Genomic DNA, 22,369 nt, shown 5'->3' with positions numbered 1-22,369 from the left:
AGCACTGTCTCAGTCTCATTATGTTGAAAGATTACTTGAGAAGTTCAAGTATTTAAATTTCAAAACTGCAAAAACTTCAATTGACGTAAACCTTGCTCTTGTAAAGAACAAAGGCGAAAGTGAGTGTCAATTGGACTATGCTAGGGTATTGGGAAATTTAATGTATATCATGAACGGTACGCGACCAGATATAGCTTGTGCTATAAGTAAACTAAGTTGATACACGAGTAATCCCAATCAAACGCATTGGATGACAATGAAACGAGTTCTTGGATATTTAAAATATACCCAAAACTTTGCCTTGCATTACAATAAATATCCCCCAGTTATTGAAGGATATAATGATGCAAATTGGATCACCGGATCAACAGAATCCAAATCCACAAGTGGATATGTATTCACGATTGGTGGAGGAGCGGTGCCATGGAAGTCGTCCAAACAGACATGTATTGCTCGCTCTACAATGGAGTCTGAGTTCATAGCTCTAGATAAAGCCGGTGAAGAAGCTGAATGGCTCCAGAATTTCTTAGAAGATATTCCTTTCTGCCCCAAACCTGTGCACCTATATGCATACATTGTGATAGTCAAGCGGCAATAGGAATGGCAGGGAGCGTTATGTATAACGGTAAATCTCGTCACATACGACGGAGACATATCGTTCGACAACTACTCTCTAGTGGAGTTATCACAATTAACTATGTAAAGTCAAGAGATAACATGTCGGATCCACTTACAAAAGGCCTAACTAGAGAGGGAGTTGAAAAATCATCGAGGGGAATGGGTTTAAGGCCTAGGACAAGTCATCATGGCGGTAACTCTACCTAGTAGACTGGAGATCCCAAGAGCTAGGTTCAAAGACATCAAACAAAGTTATGAATGACAGTTCAACATTGTCAAATAACTCAACCTATTCTCATGATGAAGACAATGTTCAGAAACAAGGATAAAATATTAAGGTTTTTTAACGAGTTAATAAAGCTTAAGTTTTTTAATTGTTTCTAAGTTTGACAGGTATGACCAGATAGTGTATCTACGGGACGACACGTTTAGGAATCACCGATGTGAGTGTGAAGTTTAAGCCGCTTCAAGGAGTATGTTAGGTAAAGGCCCATTCTCTACGCACTCATGAAACCAGACGGTGTTTATGGCTGAAACGAACACAAAAGTGAGAACCAAAGACGGTTAAAGGGTAAATTGTGTGACATGTGGTTGTCTAGGTATACACCAAAGCTCGACGGTTCAAAGATATCAAATCTACCGATTGACCGAGTATATACGACATATGTTCACTACGGAAAGTTCAAAGGGAAACCTACTTATCCAGATGCAATTAATTCTTACTTACAAATCACACATTTTTTATGCATGTTTTAATCATAGAGTCATTCCGTATTCATGTGGGGGATTGTTGGGATTTTAAGTTGTGAATGGAAAATGAGAAAAGGTACCTTTGGGAGTGCACCTACTCAAAAGGCACCTTTTGGATTGCACTTATCCATCTCACCCTTTCATTGTCTATAAATTCAAAGGCTTGGCCTCAGATTTAAAACACCAAAAATCTGATTTTTTCGCCCCTCTAAATTGTTCTCCGCATTTGTTTTCTATACAAAATAATAGTAGAGTCATGTGATTTGTTGTCGAATTTGCGTTCGACGAAGTTGGTGGGGTTTGAGGTACCGCTACGCCATCAACAAGTATATCCATTTTATCTTGGGAGGAAGTAATCCATAACCTCGGGTACAGTGAGGGAATTAAATTCCTTAAGGACACAGTGAATTCTGTGGACTCGGATATTTTCAGTTTTATGCATTTTACGTTTTTTAAGATTAATTCATATTTCTGGTTTACTGGTTTTGAACACAATTTTGGACAACAGTAAAGTCATTGAACTTTGCTACATATCAATAAAATCACTCAACTTTGGCCTATTATCTCATAAAATCACTCAACTATATATGTCACAAAAAAAAAAAAATCTGACATGGCAATATTAATTAATTAGTTTATGTCATGTAGACGTGGGCCCCATAATAAAATAAAATAAATCCATATCTTTATACCCACAAGGCCACACCCACTGTTTCAGAGTTAAAATTAGAGTTTTCGTTGACATCCTTTTTTGTTCTTTCCGCTTAATAACTTATTTTAATGGTTAAGCATTTAGTAGTACTAAAGCATATATTTAATACTAAGTATTCTTTCGATCTTTCTCATTTTAATTTGGGTGTATCTTTTTTTGAAAATTCAAAGGCTTTAGAGCTGCGTTTTGAGAACTATTTGAAAGTTGTTAACGAGATCGACATTGAGGATATATTAGTTGTTAGGTCTCTGACTCTACAATTTTGCGTGGTTAATGTTATATGTGTATTTGTTAACTGATTTATAGTGGTAATAATTAATTGTAGTTTAGGGCGTATCGTGGTAATATTTATGATTCTTTGGGGGACTAGTAGTACTATGTGTATCTCCGTGTGGATTTTTTTGCATGCTTTGAGATGCTTTTGTATAAAGAATTAAGGAACTTGTTCATTTTTTAGGTAATAAGATATGTGTAAATTACCATAATTATTTTAATTATTCTCTAAGTTATATTGGCTAAGTAATTATATTGATCCAACCTAATTTTACGGAAACAGTGAGAAGAAGGTATAGATAAGGGAAAAATGGGTTTTGGATGAAGGGTTGGTGAGTGGGTGTGGGTTTAAAGATATGGATTTATTTTATTTTATTGTGTGGCCCACGTCTACATGGCATAAAATAATTAATTAATATTGCCATGTCAGATTTTTTTATGAGGTATGTAGTTGAGTGATTTTATGAGATAATAGGCCAAAGTTGAGTGATTTTATTGATATGTAGCAAAGTTTAATGACTTTCCTACACAATTTCACAAAGTTCAATGACCTTTTGAGATATTTACCCCTATGTTAACCATAGTCTTCACCATTGGATATTTGAGACATAAATTACATACTTGGGTCTAAAGCGTGTTTGTATCAATATAGATGCTTAAAATGGTGTGAGAATTATGTCAATGTTCTTCTTAAAACTGACCAGTTATGCTAAAAGTTATAGACCTCAGTTTGTTACATTCTCTTTGCTGAGACCTGAAAATTAAATAGTTTGGGGTGTGATTGATCTATGTATGATGAACACTTTCTTTGAAAAGGTTTAATGAATCTTTGATGTTTTAAAAGGCACCTATTTGATTTAATTTAGTTCTGGAAATTGTTTAAACTGGTTTGAGTATAATGCTACTATGAGGGAACTTCAATGGTTTGTGATAATGATGAGTATTTGGCTTATCTTTTCAGTTAGATTAAGTTTTTTCAAGCTGTAGCTCTGTCCTATTGTTGTTCTGTTGTGTTCTCTTAAGTTTGAAATGGGCATAGATTAGTTGGATTTCTAGTTTGTGCAATTCATGAACTCAAACGCCTCCAAATTGTTTCGTTTAATAATCAGGATCTTCTCAGCATGTTTAAATACTTAAATAACACTGGAGTGGCATAAATCATTCTTTTTAAAGTTAACTGAATGCTCTGTTTAAAAGTCCCCGAAGTAAAGTTGCCTTGCCGTACGATCATGTGCATCTTTGCTAATTCTGTGGTTTACTTGTTTCGTTAGATCCTAATCCTTTTCTCTCTTTCTATTTTTTCATGAAACACCTGGGAGCGTTTGGAGTTATGATACACTCCAATTCTGCCCAGATTTGAAGCATCAGCAGCGGCACATTTCGCTTGTGTGTAGCAGCCTTCGTTCGCGTCAAGAGTCCATGTCCTTCCTCTCTTCAAAATTTGTCCTTGTATTGACTTATATATACATGTTGCTTACATTATTTAACTAACAATTTTATGAGTTTGTATTTGCAGTGTTTTATTTCTTGTTTTGTGCGTGCACTCCCAAAAATGGTTAAGTGGAATAGTTTGCTTAATCATTTCTCCACCTTTTTTACGTATTGAAATTAATATTGCTACTTGAAATACGCACTTAGAATGATGGCAATTGTTAAAATGATTTTTGGTACTGTTTAACATGTTTTCTCTCCAAGTTATCGAGCTAGTTTTGTTTCAAGAGAATGATCTCTATAAAAGGGTAAAAAATTGGTTTTCCGCACAAACTGTTTACTTCCAGTTAAAAAAGGGTGTTCTAAACAATTGTGAATGTGCCAAGACCAATTGCCCCTTAAAAAAATAAAGGACCCGACTTTTACAAACTAAAACCAGTGGGTGATCTCCAATTTCAATACTTACTTATCTCCCCTAATGACTATGTACATATCAAGGAAGAGGAAGAAGTTAAGGATTTTATTTTGGAAAAGTATTCTAAGAGATCTGAACTGGATTAAGATATCTAACGAAATCTTCTAACTAATATGAGCAGGCCTGTATTTTGCAAAAACAAGAGACTCTATTTTAGGGTCCAAATATAGTGTGGCCCGACCTATTTTTCACAAGACTATAAGTTACATAGTCTATGTTCATATACATTTATATTATATATATATATTATCTTATTTTCATTAACTCCTATACTTATTCTCATATCATAAGTAACTATTTTAAAAAGCATATATACCATCTTTATACACATACATTATTTTCCGATAAATACGCATATATTATTTTGGTATACAATGTACATCAAAATATACACTCTTTTCACATCTCATGAATACATTATTACTACGTACTTCTTTGTAAAACATACACATGCGTGCTTTATGTCATCACTTTTAAAATCTTTTTTTTTTGTACAAAACAATATTAGGAAAGTAGTTCTTTTCGAAGTTCTTAAAAATAGATAATAATAAATTAGAAGCAGATAAATAATCCCACTCTAATGTTAGTTAAACTAAGTTTATCGACTGTTTTCGGACAGGCTCCGAGAGATGCTTAAAACCTTTTCCTCGGAGTAAATAAAACCCTTATCTAGAATCTCACAGTATTGAAATACAGCACGACTAAGTCATTTCCTAATCCTGGAGTTAGTTAGTTACTTAGCCATTTCAAGTGTTCTGTTAGTTAGTTAGTTAGGATATGTCTAACTGTATGTTGACAGTTGTGCACAGCTATTAGTTAGTGCTAAGTTAATTGATTAGTTAGCTCGTATGTAGTGAATTGGCCACGAGATATTTTAGAGGTTGAGTCAGTTAGTTTGTAATGTGTATATAGAGGGCATTTCCCTCTTGAATGAAGCAGTTGAAAATTTCCAAAATATTTGTTCTTCTCTGCCCCGATCAGACTCCTCTCTAATGGAGTTTTAGATCACATTCCATCATGTATACATAGTTTTAACATGGTATCAGAACAGTGCGATTTAAATCTACTGTATACAATCGATTCATTACAGTCCGCAATCAATTTTCTGTCAAAATTTTGAGTTTTTGAGCTTCAAAACTTGCAACAATGGGGGAAGTTGAAGTACAAATTGATCACAAGCATCCTCTTTATCGCTAATCATCTGATACACTTGGTTCCACATTGATTCCAATTCAGTTGATAGGAACTGAGAATTATGGTCTTTGGAGCAGATATATGAAGATTGCTCTACTTGGAAAAGGAAAATGGGGATTTGTTAATGGAACCTGTAAATTGGAGAAGTACAAAGGGGATTTGGCTGATCTATGGGAAAAATGTGATGTAATAGTGCATTCATGGATAATGAGTTCTATTTCTAAGAACTTGTTAACTGGAATTGTGTATGGATCTAGTTCCAATGCTATTTGGGAAGAGATAAAGGAGAGATTCAACAAGGTGAATCGAGTAAGAGTATTTCAGTTGCATAGGAAAATTGCAAATCACACTCAAGGTACTGGTTCTGTATCTGTGTATTACACAAAATTGAAGGAATTATGGGATGAGTTCAGTTCCTAGTTGTGAGTGTCCCAAGTCAAAAGAATTTGTTGAACACCTTCAGGATCAAAGGTTGCTGTAGTTTCTAAATGGCTTGAATGATTCATGTGATCAAGCTAGGAGACAACTACTTATGAAGTCAGTTGCACCTGCTGTCAGTCAAGCTTATGTAATGATCACTGAAGATGAAAGTGAAAGGATTGTGGTCAACTGCGCTCAAATAAGTGTTGACAGAACTGGGACTTGATGATCCATAAAATGTTATGCAAGTAGGAAGAGGACAAGGTGATCCATCTATTGCTATTCAAGCAGGAAGAGGACAAGGGTACAAAGGAAAGAAACAAGTTGTCAGATGTGAATGCTGCAACAAAGTAGGGCACTGTCACTTTAGAGACCAATCTTTGGAAGATCATTGGTTATCCTTTTGATAACAAGCAAAATGGGAAATGCAATCCTGGTGGAGGATATGGAGGCTATAATCAAGGTGGATATGGAAGGCAGCAGTTTGCAAATGCAAATAATGTCTATGCAAATAGTGTACATGGTGGTCCTAGTTTTGGTACAGGTTAAAATGTGTTTGCAAACAGTGGTCACAATCTCAACAATGACTATGGAGGCAACAAAGGTGCATATGAAGGAAAAGGGCAACAATACTTCACTGAAGGTCAATACAAACAGATTCTAACCATGCTAAATAAGGATACGGCGATGGAGAACTGCAGGTGAACTCATCAGGTACAATCACTTGTTTTCACTCACAATTGTCTCATAGTGAATGGATAGTTGACTCAGGTGCCAATCACCATATTACGGCCAACAAATTTAACATCTTGAACATTAAAAAGGTAGATAATGTTCAAAATGATAAATTTCACCTTCCTACAGGAGACAAGGCAAGTATCACGCACATTGGAGATGCTAAGATGTTTGATGATGCATTAGTGAAAAATGTACTTTATGTACCCAACTTTTGGTTCAACCTGTTGTCTGTCTAAAAAATAACCAAGGAATTATCTTATTTTGTCGCTTTTTTTCCCTGATTTTTGTGTATTTCAGGATCTATTCAGTGGCAAGGTGAGGGGAATTGGTAAAGAAAAAGGTGGATTGTACATATTTAGATCAGTTGGTGGTAATAAACAAACCAATAAGTTGCAGCATGAGAGAGTAAAGGTAGTAGCTACAGCAATGATTAAAGATTCAAGTCTGCAGCAATGATTAAAGATTCAAGTGTGTACTAGTTATGGCATACGAGGCTTGGACATCCTTCCTTAACCGTGATGAAGAATGTGGAAGTAGTCAAGAATAGTTGTGATAATGTTGTGCATGATGATTGTACTGTCTGTCCAATAGCAAACCAGACTAGATTGAAGTTTTTAATTAGTAACTCAAGAAGTGAATTTCCTTTCCAACTTGTTCATTTAGATGTTTGGGGACCTTATAAGACTGCAACTCTTGATGGAAAGTCTTATTTTCTGACAATTGTTGATGATCATACTAGATATACTTGGATTTATTTACTGTAATTGAAATCTGAAGTCATAGTAGTTTTGAAGATGTTTTTGTCTGTGGTTCAAAATCAGTTTAATGTCAATATTAAGACCATAAGATCAAACAATGGAACTGAATTCATTAATGGTCAATGTAAGGATATGCTCCAATAACATGGCATCATACACCAAAGTAGTTGTGTTCATACACCACAACAAAATGGTAGAAGAGAAAGAAAACATAGACATATTTTGGATACTGCAAGAGCCTTAAGGTTTCAGGCTAACATTCCTATTAAGTTCTCAAGGATTATGTGTAAAAGGAGCAGTTTACTTAATCAATAGGCTGCCATCTAGTGTCTTGCATGGTCACACACCTTATGAGGTATTGTACAGGAAGAAAAACTCCATTGCTCATTTGAGGGTGTTTGGTTGCCTATGCTATGCAACAACTTTGGTAAAGGGAGACAAGTTTGCAAAAAGGGCCAAAGCAACTGTTTTGATGGGATACTCAGAAACACAAAAGGGATATTTGTTGTTTGACATTACCACTAATTCTTTCTTTGTTAGCAGGGATGTCACATTCAGAGAATCAATTTTTCCTTTAAGGAAAGAAATACTGCTGTAAGCCAGGATGATCAATGCAGGATAGAGAATTCTCAATTCTTGGAGAAGCAACACTCACCACTGATGTACAAGATCTTATCTCAACCTGAGTCCATTCATGATTCTGATGCAGTTGTAGAGCAAAGAGAGGCAATCTTTGATCAAGTTACTGAAGGAAATGTGACAGAAGATGAACCACATGAACATGAACCATATAACTCACTTGCTGATGTCTCAAATTCTACTGATACTGATGGTGCAGACAGTGATGATCCCAATGATAACAATGATGGACCTATAGCTCCACAAGTACCAGTTGAAGCGCCAAGTATCAAAATGCACCAACAAATGTACCAGCATATACAAGAAAGTCTCAAAGACAAACTAAAGAGCCTATTTGGATGAAAGATTATGCCACTCAGAAGATAGTACATGCTAATTTGTATCCTATCACAAACTATCTATCATATAACAAAGCTACCCCCAAGTACCAAAGTTATTTAGCCAAGTTATCAGAACAGTTGAACCACAACACTATAGAGATGCAGTGAAGGATCAGAGATGGGTTGATGCAACGAAACAAGAAGTGAAAGCCCTGGAGGAAAACAAGAAATGGCAAGTTGTTAACTTGCCAAGAGGGAAAAATACAGTGGGATCCAAGTGGATAAACAAGATCAAGTATAAAGCCAATGGGGAAATAGAGAGATTCAAGGCAAGACTAGTAGAAAAAGGCTATAGTCAAAGGGAAGTTTTGGACTATCATGATAAACAGTTGAAAAAATGATGATAGTAAGGTATGTTATAGCACTAGCTACTTCTAGAGGCTGGAATATATTCCAAATGGATGTGTATAATGCCTTCCTTCAAGGTGATCTTGAGGAAGAAGTGTACATGGAAATGCCAGAAGGTTTTAGAAGACAAGGGGAACACAAAGTATGCAAGTTGTCAAAGTCATTATATGGCCTGAAATAGGCCTCAAGACAATGGCCAAAAAGCTCACAGATGCCTTGGTGGATGCAGGTTTTTCACACAACAAACATGATTATTCACTATTTACAATGAAGGAAGGTGATGACATTATGATAGTATTGGTGTATATTGATGATCTTCTAATTACTAGCAGCAGCATGGTGATGGTGGAAAAGGCTAAGCAAATTCTGAATAACAAGTTCTAGGTAAATGACTTATGAGAGTTAAAATATTTTCTTGGCATTGAAGTTCTGAGATCTGCAGGGGGAGTACTCTTGAATCAAAGGAAGTATATACTAGAACTCATCTCAGAGATGGGGTTGAGTGGTTCAAAGCCTGCAATCACACCACTAGAATTCAACCACAAGCTCACTACTATAGACTATGACAAGGCAAGTGACATCAAAGGAGATGAAATGTTGGATGATGTTGGTGCATATCAAAAGCTGATTGGAAAACTCTTTGTATGTGACTATCTCAAGACCTGACATCAGTTATGCAGTTCAAACACTGAGTCAATTCATGCAAATGCCAAAGACATCACACTAGGATGCTGCCATCAGAACTACAAGATACTTGAAAAATGCACCAGGACAAGGGATATTGTTGAAGTCAAGTTACACACAGCAACTCACATGTTGGTGATGCTGATTGGGCTGTTTTCCCAAACACAAGAAGATCTGTTACTAGTTTTGCAGTCAAGTTTGGGGATTCATTAGTATCGTAGAAGTCAAAGAAGCAACAAACAGTTTCTAGAAGCTCAGCAGAGGCTGAGTATAGAAGTTTGGCAGCAGCAGTAGCAGAAATTACATGGCTACAAGGATTGTTGAAGGAGCTGAATGTGCAAATTGACAAGCCTGTCACTATTTTCAGTTATGGTAAGTCTGCAATTCATATTGCAGCTAATCCTATATTTCATGAGAGGACTAAGCACATTGAGATTGATTGCCACTTTATTAGAGACAAAATCAAGGAAGGACCAGTGCAGGCAGTTTATGTGAACACTAAAGAGCAACAGGCTGATTTGCTGACTACGAGTCTTACAAGAGTTCAACATGATCATTTACTTGGCAAGCTTGGAGTATTCAACATTCTTCACCCTCCAGCTTGAGGGGGAATATCGAAATACAACACGACTAAGTCATTTCTAATCCTACGGTTAGTTAGTTACTTAGCCATTTCAAGTTTTCTGTTAGTTAGTTAGTTAGGATCTGTCCAGCTGTATGTTGACAGCTGTGCACAGTTGTTAGTTAGTGCTAAGTTAATTGATTAGTTAGCTCATGTATAGTGAATTATGATAACGTCCAAATCCACTCCTCAAAGAGAAAGTGTACACGGTCGTCGCAATATAATTTACCCAATTATGAGTTGGAGTCGAATCCGCAGGGAACAATATAAAGGCAATTTAAACAAGTAAGGAATTATCACCAACTAAGCTAAGCCAAACAATTTTTCAATATTTGATTTTTGGTTTAACAACTAACTAAGATAAAACTAACTAGAAAGCGGGTAAAATCATCAATGGCCATAAGTATGGATACAAAGGAAATTACGCTCAAGTAACGATCTAATGTATTTCACGATTTTACAACTAAGAGTGAGTTTATGCTAATTAGATAATGATTTCTAAAATCTCATCAAAAGTCTCTCGACCAAATTGATAAATGTCATTACTAAGCTTTCTCAAGCCTTAGAATGTAGAACATGTGAATAATCAATATAATCTCAAGTAACTTTCCTATCTCTAGCTCAAGTTATTAGATGAGGTTTAAAGCCCCAAATTCTTGTTAATTGATCTTTCCCAACCTCAATTTTCCTCTCTCGAGCTCAAATCGAAGTAAATGGGCGGGTCTTAGGATTAGCTAATCCCTTAAGAAACATTAAAGAACAAAATTAATTAAAACAACATTAACTCACTTCATCAGCAATAAAAATCATTCAATACATAAGCAGAACAAGAGTTTCATCCAACACTTTAATCATAGAATATTTCCATAAACAAGTTTCAAGCATTGAAATGAAAAACTACACACTTAAATAGTCAATACAAAGCAAGGAATTGAAGAAATGGGTAAAGGATTAAGAAATTTCTTATCAAGATCTTCAAATCTTCAATCCCCAAGTGTGGATACAAAAACCGTAGCTCTCCAAGCTTGTAAATATGGCCAAAGATGATAATAAAATCTCTTAAGCGTTTCTTTTATAGTTCCCAAAAATTCCCCAATAAAAAGTGTCGAAAATGGCCTTCAAATTTCAGATTTTCAGATCTGTCCATTCTTTGCAAATTTAGCCACTTTTCTTGTTTTCTTCAATTTGACCTCTTTTGACTTGTTTTTCACTTGATTTCTTTCTGATCACTTCTCAATCATGTAAAACCTATAAAATGGAAGTAAACAATATTAAATTCACTATTTTCAAACAAGTCAAAAGTCTAAAATTAAAGAAGAAATAAGTTGGAAAATACCAACTTATCAAATTAGCAACTAGATATTTTAGAGATTGAGTCGGTTAGTTTGTAATGTGTATATATAGGTTGAGTCGGTTAGTTTGTAATGTGTATATATAGGGCATTTCCCTCTTGAATGAAGCAGTTGAAAATTTCCCAAAATATCTGTTCTTCTCTTCCTCGATCAGGCTCCTCTCTAATGGAGTTTTAGATCACATTTCATCGTGTATACATAGTTTTAACACATAGGTTTCAAAGACTAAAATGGAGTTCAAATTTTTTAACAAATGGTTTCCTAATATTTTCTAGAATTAGGTGGTGACTCTAACCCCTTTAAAAACCAGGTAGAAGAGCTGAGAAGTTGCAAACCATTTTGAACCTATTCAAAATAGGGCGTGACAGTCAATATGTGCACAGAATCCCGTCACATTTGAAATTATAATTGTCCTTATTTATAGCCAGTTTGCTCAAAATTTTAGAAGCAAAAACATTTTGTAGAAATTAAAATACTTTTTTGAACATTTAAGGGGTTTGATCAAAATTAAAATGTGCTTTCGCACAACAGCAAAGGCAGTTTTTTCTGCTTTGTTGAAAAAGATACAAATTTATGTTTTTTTTTTTTTAAATAAAGAATTAGTATCTTTTAAGATAAAGGTATTTATATAAAAAATGTATATATATCAACTCAGCTATATATCTTATAAATACAACTCTCTTGTAATTTTCCTCTTCTTGGTTTAGCTATATTTATATTGGTTAAATAAGGAATTGTATCATTCTTTTTGTGACGGACTAAAAAGGAAAGTGTAACACATAAAATGGGACAGAGAGTACATTTTTTTTGGTGTTTGACGTTGAAATAAAACATAAAGGTTTACGCCAAGATGATAAGTTCTTATAGAATTCAAACAGACTAATGTAGTTTTTCATATGCTTATATCATCAAAATACAACTTTTTGTCATACAAAATTTCAACAATGGATAAAAATATCATAGATCATGCACATCAAATTTCTTTGAGTAATTGTTATGGTAAATTACAACAACAACAACAATCCAGTGTAGTCCCATAAGTGGGTCTGATGAGGATAGCATGTACGCAGACCTTACCCCTATTTTTGTGGGATAGAGGCTGTTCCAATAGACCCTCGACTCAAAAGAAATTGTCAAGGTATTATTTATGTTAAATGTGGTAATTTTATTACTTTGTTATTATGTACTACATTTATCTTTTGTTACAGATGCAATTGAAGAACCTAAGGTTAACTTATTAATATTTTATTTTCATTTATCATTTTCACATATTAAAGAATTAAGCACGAGTTGAAAATTGGAGCCCAAGCATGAAAAATAAGCATGGGTTAAAATATACTTTTTGGTTTTGAAAGATACGCAGCAGCAGGATTGTTGAAAATCTGATTGAAAAATTCATCTCCACATGTAATTTTTTTGGACTTTTTTTTTTGTTGACAAAAAACTTCGTTATCATCAAATTGGTTGCTCTTGATTTGAACCCGCCTTGAATATGTCTTCAATCTCGTTGAACTTGGCATGGATACCACTTGTTGGGATCGAAATAATCAAGGCGTCATGCGGAAGCTAATAATTGTAAACCTTGAACAACGATAAATCAGACGACAAAAAAAACTATAAAAAAATCTTTATTTTATGATATGAGTTTGGTCAATTCTACACATGATAATACTAATATAAAAAATATTCTAAAACTATTGAGAGAATAAATCTCCCCTTTTTGGCTTGATTTTCGGACAAGACTTGATGCATGATCTTCATCACTGCTGCTTGCTATGGTTAAAAGTAGGTATGAGTTAAAAATTTGAGCCTTGTGCGTTAAAAGTGGAGCCCATGCGTTAAAAGTAAACATGGGTTGAAATTGACCCAAGCGTTAAAAGTAAGCAAGGGTTAATAATTGGAGCTTATGCGTTAAAAAATTAAGTATGAGTTGAAAATTGGAGCCCAAGCATGAAAAATAGAGATAGTACTCAAAATACCCCCCAACGTTTGACCAAAATCCCAACTACACACCTAACCTTTGCGTTGGTCCTATTACCCCCCTGGACAAATTTTTTCAGTATTAAAATGCCCCTTTTTTGCTGATGTGGACAAGAGCGTGAATACACCCGCTTCGTGGCGCGTTATAGCCTTTAAAAAACAAAGATCGACGTGTTTTTGAGCGCCAACTAGACTGCCACATAGATGCCACATAGGTAAATTTAAATTCCCTCCATTTTTAGGCTACTTCATCTTCTTCTTCACCCTATTTAATACTCATCTCCATTTTTTTGTCAAAATAATACCCATTATAAATTTAGAGCTAGGATAGTGATTATTCTTATAATCCTCGTTTTCCCAAATCAAATTAAAAAAAAAAAAAAAAAAATCTGGAAAAAAAAAACGAAATTCTGGAAAAAAAAAAAAAACGAAAATCTAATCTTGTTAAAGAAAATCTGATTGGAAGTTGCTTGTTTGGAGTTGCTACTTGTTGCTTGGTTGGAGTTGTTTAAGCACTAATTCTTTGAGTTGATTTGGGGAGAAAATTAAACTCCATTGCTAGGAATTTTGGAGAAAGCTATGAAGAACACCAAGTGGGTTTCTTTAAATTCTTGATTGTTTGATCAAATTAATGGATGAACTTTGTTCTACTTGGTGTTAGGAAGCTTCCTTTAACATTTGGGTTTTTTTGGATTAGATTTGAGGAAGTTGGTGTGATTTTTTTTTTTTCAACTCCTAATGAAGAAGAAGAAGAAGAAGATGATGATGATGATGATGATGTTGATGAAGATGATGATGAAGATGAAGGAGAATTGGGTATGGGTTTTCGGATCCTATACTAAAAATGGAGTATGAAAAATTGAAAGATTATTTTTTTTTTTTTTTTGAAGAAGAGTAGATGGATGGAGGAAGGGGGAAATTAATAAAAAAATGGGGGAAATTAAAGATATGTCACGTGGGCCAGGCGCGTGTGGACACACACCTGTTAATAATTGGGGTTGTCATATTGGGATCCGCCACATCAAGAAAAAAAGGGCATTTTAATACTGAAAAAATTTGTCCAGGGGGTAATAGGACCAACGCAAAGGTTAGGTGTGTAGTTGGGATTTTGGTCAAATGTTGGGGGGTATTTTGAGTATTATCTCATGAAAAATAAGCATGGGTTAAAAATATAATTTTTGGTTTTAAAAGATACGCAGCAGCAGGATTGTTGAAAATCTGATTAAAAAATTCATCTCCACATGTAGTTTTTTTGGCCCTTTTTTTTTTTTTGGTTGACAAAAAACTTCGTTATCTTCAAAATGGTTGCTCTTGATTTGAACCCGCCTTGAATTTGTCTTCAATCTTGTTGAACTTAGCTCTGATAGCACTTGTTGGGATCGAAATAATCAGGGCATCATGCGGATGCTAATAATTGCAAACCTTGAATAACAATAAATCAGACAACAAAGAAACCTATAAAAAAGACTTTATTTTATGATTTGGGTTTGGTCAATTGACCTACACATGATAATACTAATATTAAAAATATTCCAAAACTATTGAGAAAATAAATCTCCACTTAAGCAAAACTCTCTAAAGCACTACATTGTGGATGCTTTTCTATGTTCTAGTTGTGGGAAAGATATCTTCAATTTATAGATGTCCAAAACTTTGTTCTCAAGACAAGGAATAACCAAATATGGAAGAGAATTATATTTTCCTTTCAGGAAAAGTAAAAACAATTTTGATAATACTTTAACTTTCCTTCGTGAGAAAATTAAAACTCAAATATGATAAGAAAATCAGGGCAAAAACCCTAACACCTCTTTCGTTTCACAAGGAAAACAATACACGGAGTATATGTTGCAGTTTAAAAGTTCAAATTTATTATCCAAGAAAATGAACATTGTATTGAAACTTTAGGTTCTTGAATTGTTTCAGAACCAATCTATATATAATATAAAGGGAAAAGGGTTCAAAACACACTCAAACTATGGCTAAAGTTGCCATAACACACCTGAACTTTGCGAGGGTCCTATGACCCCCCTGTACTTATTTTTTGTGTATTTTGTACGCCTTTATATGGTGACCTGTACAAGCGATTGTATCTACTCTCTTTGAGCGCGTAAGATTCCATATAAAAGTGTATATGATACACAAAAAATAAGTCCGGGGTCGTAGGACCCGCAAAGTTCATGTGTGTTATGGCAACTTTGGCAAAATCTGGAAAGACAAATTCTCGTTCATCTTCTTCATAGAGAACTGGACTGAAATTTGATCCTAATGCACTTCAAATCTCAACCAAACATCACCAAATTTCAGATTCGAATTCCTCTCGACGTTCCGGTTCTTTTGATATATCACCCACTCGAAATGGAGCTCATTTGCGGCAACCCGAAAATTCGAATTCGAAGCTTCAAGCTTTGTTCATGGCAGATTATGGAGTCGTTCGCAGTTCTTGTTCACGTTCCGTACGTCTTCTAAGCTCGAGTTCGACTTCAAACAATCAAAGAACCAAGAATTTTATTCATCAAATCCGAATTTGAAGACCCGGATCCGAAAGCTTCAAGTCGAAACTCGACGTCCCTAATGGAGTTTTTGTTTATCGGTTCTACCGTCTTAATCCACTATTATTAATCATGTTTTCAATGTCGACAATGTCACAAATCCTATATAATATCGAAAAAGACCCGTTTGATTTGGTCGTTACAATGGAGTTTTTTTGGGTTTGAAATTTTGGAAAGTGGAGATATTGAAAATACCCAATTGAAGAATAATTAAATCTTTTAAACTCAACACAAAGGAAAGCAAAAGACACAAATTCTTGAACAAGCACAAACTCAACACAAAAGGCACAAAGGAAAAGGCACAATAATTGAAAGAAAAATTAGCTCTAACGACTGGAAAAAAATTTAGTCACTATAAGTGCACTTATAACGACCGGATTCATCTCCCTTCGTTAAGAAGTGGTCGCTAAAAATCAAATTTCCTGTAGTGGAGCGCGTGCATACACTCAAACGAGTTTGGGTGACTTTGTCCATTTGAAAGCGTAGATAATACACAAAAAATAAGTCCAGGGGGGTCATAGGACCCCCGCAAAGTTCAGGTGTGTCATGGCAATTTTGGCCATAGTTTGAGTGTATTTTGAAGCCTTTTCCCTAATATAAAGCTAGGCATAGATAAGGTGATGTGGCACCTCTCAATGGCCACCATTCATAGTTTTCTTTTTTTCTCATTTTTTTGCATTTTCACTAATTCTTCTCATTTAATAATTTTGAAAAAGTCCAAAATCCATTATTAATAAAGAAACATCCGGTTACATAATTCAAAAGTCACTATCACTGTGTCACATGTTACCACTTATCACCGTTACTAATAGTCCAAAAGTGTCTACAGGCTTATGCTTTCCTAATAGTTACAACTGTTTCTTATCTATCTGTTAGTTAAATCTCTCTCATTTTTTAACTTTTAAAATTAGTGGGTTATTTTCTCCTCCTCTATAATTGACTGCTTATTTATTGTTGTAACATAACGGTTGAGGCAATAAAGAGTTATAACTCCTGAGGGCAACTATTGTAGCATTAAACGACGAAACAAATAGTCATGTTTTCCCAAAATAAAATTTCTCTACCCACTACATAAATTGGCCTTCACGGAGAGTATATTCAGTTCATACCATTGGAACAGCAATCTTACTTTCGATTTCTTCATTCATAGTGATTGCTGGCATTATGATGAGGCTTTGGATAAGCCCAACCAATGTCACAGGGAACACTACAAGAAATATGACTTTTAACGACCACTTTTTAATGAAGGGACATGAAACCGGTCGTTGTAAATACATTTATAGCGACCAACTTTTTTTCCAGTCGTTAAAGCCAATTTTTAGCCCAATACTAACGAGGGGAAAATTTTCTGTCATAAAAAAGCATAACAGCCAGTCATTAAAATTAATTAATCAATAAAAGTTACGCGCTACTTTTTCCCTCTTTTTCTTTTCTTTTTCCAACCCACCCCCTCCTCCTCCAAAATGTCGTCGATCAAAACTCATCAAAACACACACAAGAATAAAAGAACCGTTCTGGGAGAAGAAACAACCGGTCTGCTCGTCACCAACACCGTTCACCCGCAACTGCTATAAAAAGTACGTTCTGGGAGATAAAAGAACCGTTTGTCACCTCTGTCGGCATCAATTGGTCATCTTAGATTTTCTTCTCAAGGTAAGATTCGAAATTTTACCCCTTTATATGTTAATTTTTGTTCAAATTAATAGGGTTATGATTACACTTGGAAATATATGGATGTTGATGTTGGTGCTTATGAATTTGCGGCATTACTGGTTTCAATTATCATAATTAGGGTTTTTTAATTTGGGCTTACAAAGCAAGAATTTGTGACTTTGCTATGTACTGCAAGCATTATGAGCAGTTCGCCTTTCAGCAACACCTTTAAGAAAAAAGAACTGATACTTAATAATTATTGCTTAATATAAATTTTGTTGTTAAGAGTACTTGACTTTTATGCCTCCAGATCTTTAGTCTAGTGGTAAGAGTGCAACAAGTGATGTGTGGTTTGGCGCATGTCACGTGTTCGAACTCTGTCACAGATACAAGCTGATATTTAAGTGGAGAAGGGTAGAGGGGCAGGACCATTATTACCGAGTTTTGAACCGTGCACTGCTGGCCCTCTAAGATTTCTCAGTTACTAAAAAAAGAGTTTTTTACCTTTATTGGTTTGGTTATACTTAACTCTTCTTAACTGATTGATTGAGGTTTCACTACATACAGATTTATGAAAATAAGCATGGTTTCATGCCTTTATTTCATCCTAACTAGCTACAGAGCAGTGAGAGATTTCCTTCTTCTAGATATAGTTATTCCTGAGTCAAAATCTGTATGGGGTATATACAAGATCCTAATGGAAGATCTTTGAAGGTTTAAATTCTGCTCTAACTGCTTTTTATATTACATGTATGTACTTGTATGCACATTTTTCCATTTTTTCCCCCAATGATTGTGCCGTCTTGTTTTGTTAATATCCAGTTAGATTAAATGTTGAAATATATTAATTTTTCTCTTACATGCAAATATTATTAGCAACCTGATCAAGTGACTCTGGTTCTTCACCTGTTCTGTATTGTTGATAGCGAAAGCGACAAGGCTTTGACATATATGGTTGAAATGGAACCTCAAAAATCATACATGGCAACACTCAACTGGTATAGAATCCAGTCCAAAATGAACTAATTGCTCTTTTTTTAACCATTCATGAATTCATCCACTTATTTCTTATTTCTTTTTTTTTTTGTCTGTTCTTTTTTTTTTTCCTCGGAGTATTTATGTTTGGTAAGTTCTTCATTAGTGTTACTTTTTGCTCATGTGACACCTATTATTTGCAGTTGGAGTTTCAATTGAAAACATCTTGTATCTTTGTGTACTTAATATTGCACATATTTACAATCGAGAATACGCGAATGCTTTGATATGTGGACTTGAGAAATGGTGGAAAGCACTTGGAAGATTTTTGAGGCAGCCAAATTTAATTATATGGGACAATGGTGACCTGGTAACTCATGAGTCATGGGTGGTCTCAAGAATGTATATGCCATTGGAGCTGGTACAATCCTTTCTCTTTCTGATGCAATGATTTACTTTGGTTATTACATCTGTAAAAAATTTATAATGCATAAATTTTTACTATTGGCTTATCGAGTTGACTCTAGACTTGACTGAGTGTGCACTCAGATCATCTCCTTATTTCCACAATCGGTGTTTGTTTTCTTCCTCTTCTGTTAGGCTACTGAGCTTTCAGCAATGTGGTGGTGATGAAATGCAGCTTCCCACAGTTTAAGCATTGTGACATCTTTAGTCAAATACTCAAACTCACATGATCATTTCAGATTCTCGGGGAAATGAAGAACCAGATTCCTAAGTTTCTTGTCCATTTGAGATCAAAGTAATTCCCAGAGAATTCTCAGTCCTTTAAATTGATAACTAGTTGGTGCCATTGTGTTAGTCAAAATTAGTAGTAAAGGATATAAAATGAAAATTGTTGCTTTGAAGCATCACTTTGGGAGTTCTCTTCAAAAAATGCTACCAAATTGGTATCGGTGGTTTTCTAATTTTCCAGTTTTTAATAATTATCTGACACCAGGAAGCGAATTGATTTTGGTAGGCCATAAAACTTAATTGATCAATTTAGTCAATATAGTTTTTTTTTTTTTTTAAAAAAAAAAAGATAAAAAGGAAAAGAAAACTACTCCTAGTAAATGTCCATTTTCCTGAAAATGTGGCTAATAATGTTCTTTTGTCACTTCTTCTGTTCAAGAAACTTCTGTCACAAGATCAATCTGGACATCAAGTTGGGATGAAGCAAGTAGTGAGATTGGAGCAGTTGTCTCAGTGTAAAATGATTTTTCCTCCTTTTCTCTTGTGTAGCAATAACGTATAATTAATTGATGGAAGGATTCAAATGTTCTCTTTCACACATTAAAAACATCTGAGATGACTTGATATGGGTTTACTGTCTGTGAATTGAGTAAATATATTAATATTAAAAGGAGTTTCTAAAAACTAAAATAAAATAAAAGATAAGTAGCTTCTAGCCTTACGGGCAAGTTGGCCCGGACACCAGCGTCGTAAAAGAAAAAGTAGTTTCTAGCCTTCCACCAGACTCCCGCCAAACTAACTTTACGGAAACTCTAAAATGTTTTATGGTCTTAGCATGCATGTAAGACTAAATGTTGTCCTGATTATACTGATGTTTAGTTATAATAATTATGATTATTATTGGTATTGTTGGTGTTGTTGCTAGTGCGCGTGCTGATGCTTGTATAGTTGCCTTGTTCAACTTTTGTACTTATTTAATTAGATGATCTGGAAAATACTACAGACTTAGAGGAAATTAGCCTCGCTGAAATAAGCATTCTGTTTGTTCTGTTTCACTTAAAACCACATGCTTCATGCTTAGTTACATCTCTGTATGAGATATTTTCTGTGGTCATTAGTGACATTCAGTTCCTAGTCCTAATAAGGGACTGTTTCTTACATGCAACAAATCTTGATCAGCTCTTTAATTAGTTGAAAAATGATAATGTTTGTCAATTTAATTCATGAGTTGTTGATCTTTTGTCTCAACCAGGGAAGGATTTAGCTCCATATTTGAAAACATTGTACGTCAAGTAAGCTGTAATTCTGAAAACAGTAGGAACAGTGATTCCAGAAATAATCAGACTCATGCACATCCTTCAAGGGAAGTCCAGAATGAAAATGGTGAACAAATGCAGTCTAGGGAGCTGGAGAGCAATGTTCATCAGTTGACTAATTGCTGTAAGAATTCTAGCCAGAGTACGAATAAACAACCGTCTCTAACCAAGGAAGGGATCGAGTGGAAGTTGAGGGTTAGTTCTAATAAAAAGCAGGTTAGTATGTCATGCTTTGCTGATTTCTTTTGGTACAGTCAGTATTTCCCGGCCTATGACTCAAGTGCCACGCTGATGATGTTGACAATTTTGAAGATGCAGAAAAAAAAAAGTTTTGACGTCGCTTATGTGAGTCACTTCTTCATAAAGTCCTATTTATGCTCTTGGATATGTACGTTTTAATCGATTGTCTGTCATGTGGAGGTGCTGCTTTTCCAATGACATTTAATTGCAATTGAAAGCTGACAAAATCATAGAGAAGTCACAATTTATTTTGTTTTCACCTGTGTGTTTGTTATTTCTGGATTCTATCTCGGATTCTATCTTTGTGATCTCCAAAACCTTTTATTAGTTGGCTTAGCTTTGGGTTTAGAGTGACGGTTATTTATGATTATAGATAGCTTCTATGTCATAATCTTCATTGGACATAGATGGCTTACCAGATGATCCGTCGTATCCTAAATAATCATATCACGTGATATTGATATGAAGGCAAATTCTGAGCTGAATAAAGAGGTATATGAGCTGACCCAAATCCGTAGCACTATATGAGAGTAGACAAGCGTGAATATCCCTAATAGGGGCCTCCAACAGGTGCCCAGTGAAAGTCATAGACTTCCCCAACGACATCCTTTTTAAAAGAAGGTAACTTTGGAACCTTTTTCTTTTTGTTTGTGTAAATATACAATTTGGTTTCCTAACATTAGTTTTACACCTATCTAATTGCATAGATTAAGATGATAATGATTTGTCATACCTTGAGAAAGTTAGTGGAGTACAAAATCAATTTACTATCAGTTTGTGAATTTTTGAACTTTAGAGACTTGTTTGAGATTTTCTGTCTCTATATCTCATTCTTAAACTTTTACTTAGTTACAATTCCCTATACAATTTCTAATGGTTAAACTAAATTCTGTCTAGCTTTGTCTAAATTCGAAAGACTTGCCTCATGTCCTTTTGTTTACCTACCGTATTATGTGTTTGTTTTCTTATTTTATAAGCAGACCCTCTATGTATGCTCTTGGAGTTTTGCGATGTGGTTTTGTGACTATATAAGTTTCTCTTCCCTACTGATTAATTTTTGAGTATATATTATGATTAGGCCTGTCTGTGGATTGCCATTTGCAAGTTAATTCATATTTCAACTTTGGGCCAATGTGTGGTTCAATTACTTTTATCAATTCATTTTGGTGTATGAATTACTTTTAAGTTCTTTGATATTTTTTTACTACTCTGCTTTTACTTTCATTCACTCACATTGATAACATTTGTTCTTGTTTTCACAGAAGGGCAAAGCATGGAAGATGAAGTAACTGGATGTAGCTTGTTTGTCACTTGCTGCTAAAACGGAAGAAATTGAAGTTAGTGGGAACAATCATGTCCAGTATGCTTGTTCTTGTTAGGGATTGTTTGAAGTTTACATTTGTACATGCTACAATAGAGTTAGGAACTGACAGATTGGGATGCTTTATTTCTTTTGTAATTAACTATCAATTTTATATAGAAATTGATTATTTTACAAATTTTTGGATATATTATATCTGAATGGCTGAATGCATCTGAAAATATGAGTTAGCATTTGGTTCCTATATC

At 34.7% G+C, this 22,369-nt stretch overlaps 1 protein-coding gene across 10 annotated transcripts; it reads left to right on the top strand.

The window, feature by feature from the left end:
- The first annotated feature begins 17,197 nt into the window (after positions 1-17,197).
- Positions 17,198-22,314, top strand: LOC132051604 (uncharacterized). 10 transcript variants are annotated; one of them, XM_059442752.1, is made up of 6 exons: positions 17,212-17,576; positions 18,503-18,574; positions 18,755-18,972; positions 19,256-19,311; positions 20,497-20,905; positions 21,269-22,314. In XM_059442752.1, the coding sequence occupies exons 3-6, from the start codon at positions 18,952-18,954 to the stop codon at positions 21,326-21,328; spliced, it is 546 nt and encodes a 181-aa protein (XP_059298735.1). In that variant the 5' UTR covers positions 17,212-17,576; positions 18,503-18,574; positions 18,755-18,951; the 3' UTR covers positions 21,329-22,314. The 10 variants fall into 10 exon arrangements, 6 of the variants coding, with proteins under 6 accessions (XP_059298735.1, XP_059298739.1, XP_059298736.1 ...); XR_009413784.1 differs by having other exon boundaries at positions 17,213-17,576; positions 18,503-18,972; positions 21,269-21,421; positions 22,063-22,314; XM_059442756.1 differs by having other exon boundaries at positions 18,503-18,972; positions 20,497-20,776.
- Positions 22,315-22,369: the final 55 nt, after the last annotated feature.

The sequence above is a fragment of the Lycium ferocissimum genome, chromosome 4 (genome assembly GCF_029784015.1).
Source record: "Lycium ferocissimum isolate CSIRO_LF1 chromosome 4, AGI_CSIRO_Lferr_CH_V1, whole genome shotgun sequence".
Lineage (NCBI taxonomy): Eukaryota > Viridiplantae > Streptophyta > Magnoliopsida > Solanales > Solanaceae > Lycium > Lycium ferocissimum.
The sequence above is the reverse complement of the archived record's forward strand: the minus strand, read 5'-3'. Positions and strand labels throughout refer to the sequence as shown.

Excerpts from the sequence above, each read along its gene's own strand:
- LOC132051604 (XM_059442752.1), top strand. The coding sequence starts at position 18,952 with ATGTATATGCCATTGGAGCTG. Across the intron at positions 19,312-20,496 it reads CTTGTCCATTTGAGATCAAA|GGAAGGATTTAGCTCCATAT; the intron begins GTAATTCCCAGA and ends TGTCTCAACCAG. Across the intron at positions 20,906-21,268 it reads AAAGTTTTGACGTCGCTTAT|GCAAATTCTGAGCTGAATAA; the intron begins GTGAGTCACTTC and ends ATTGATATGAAG.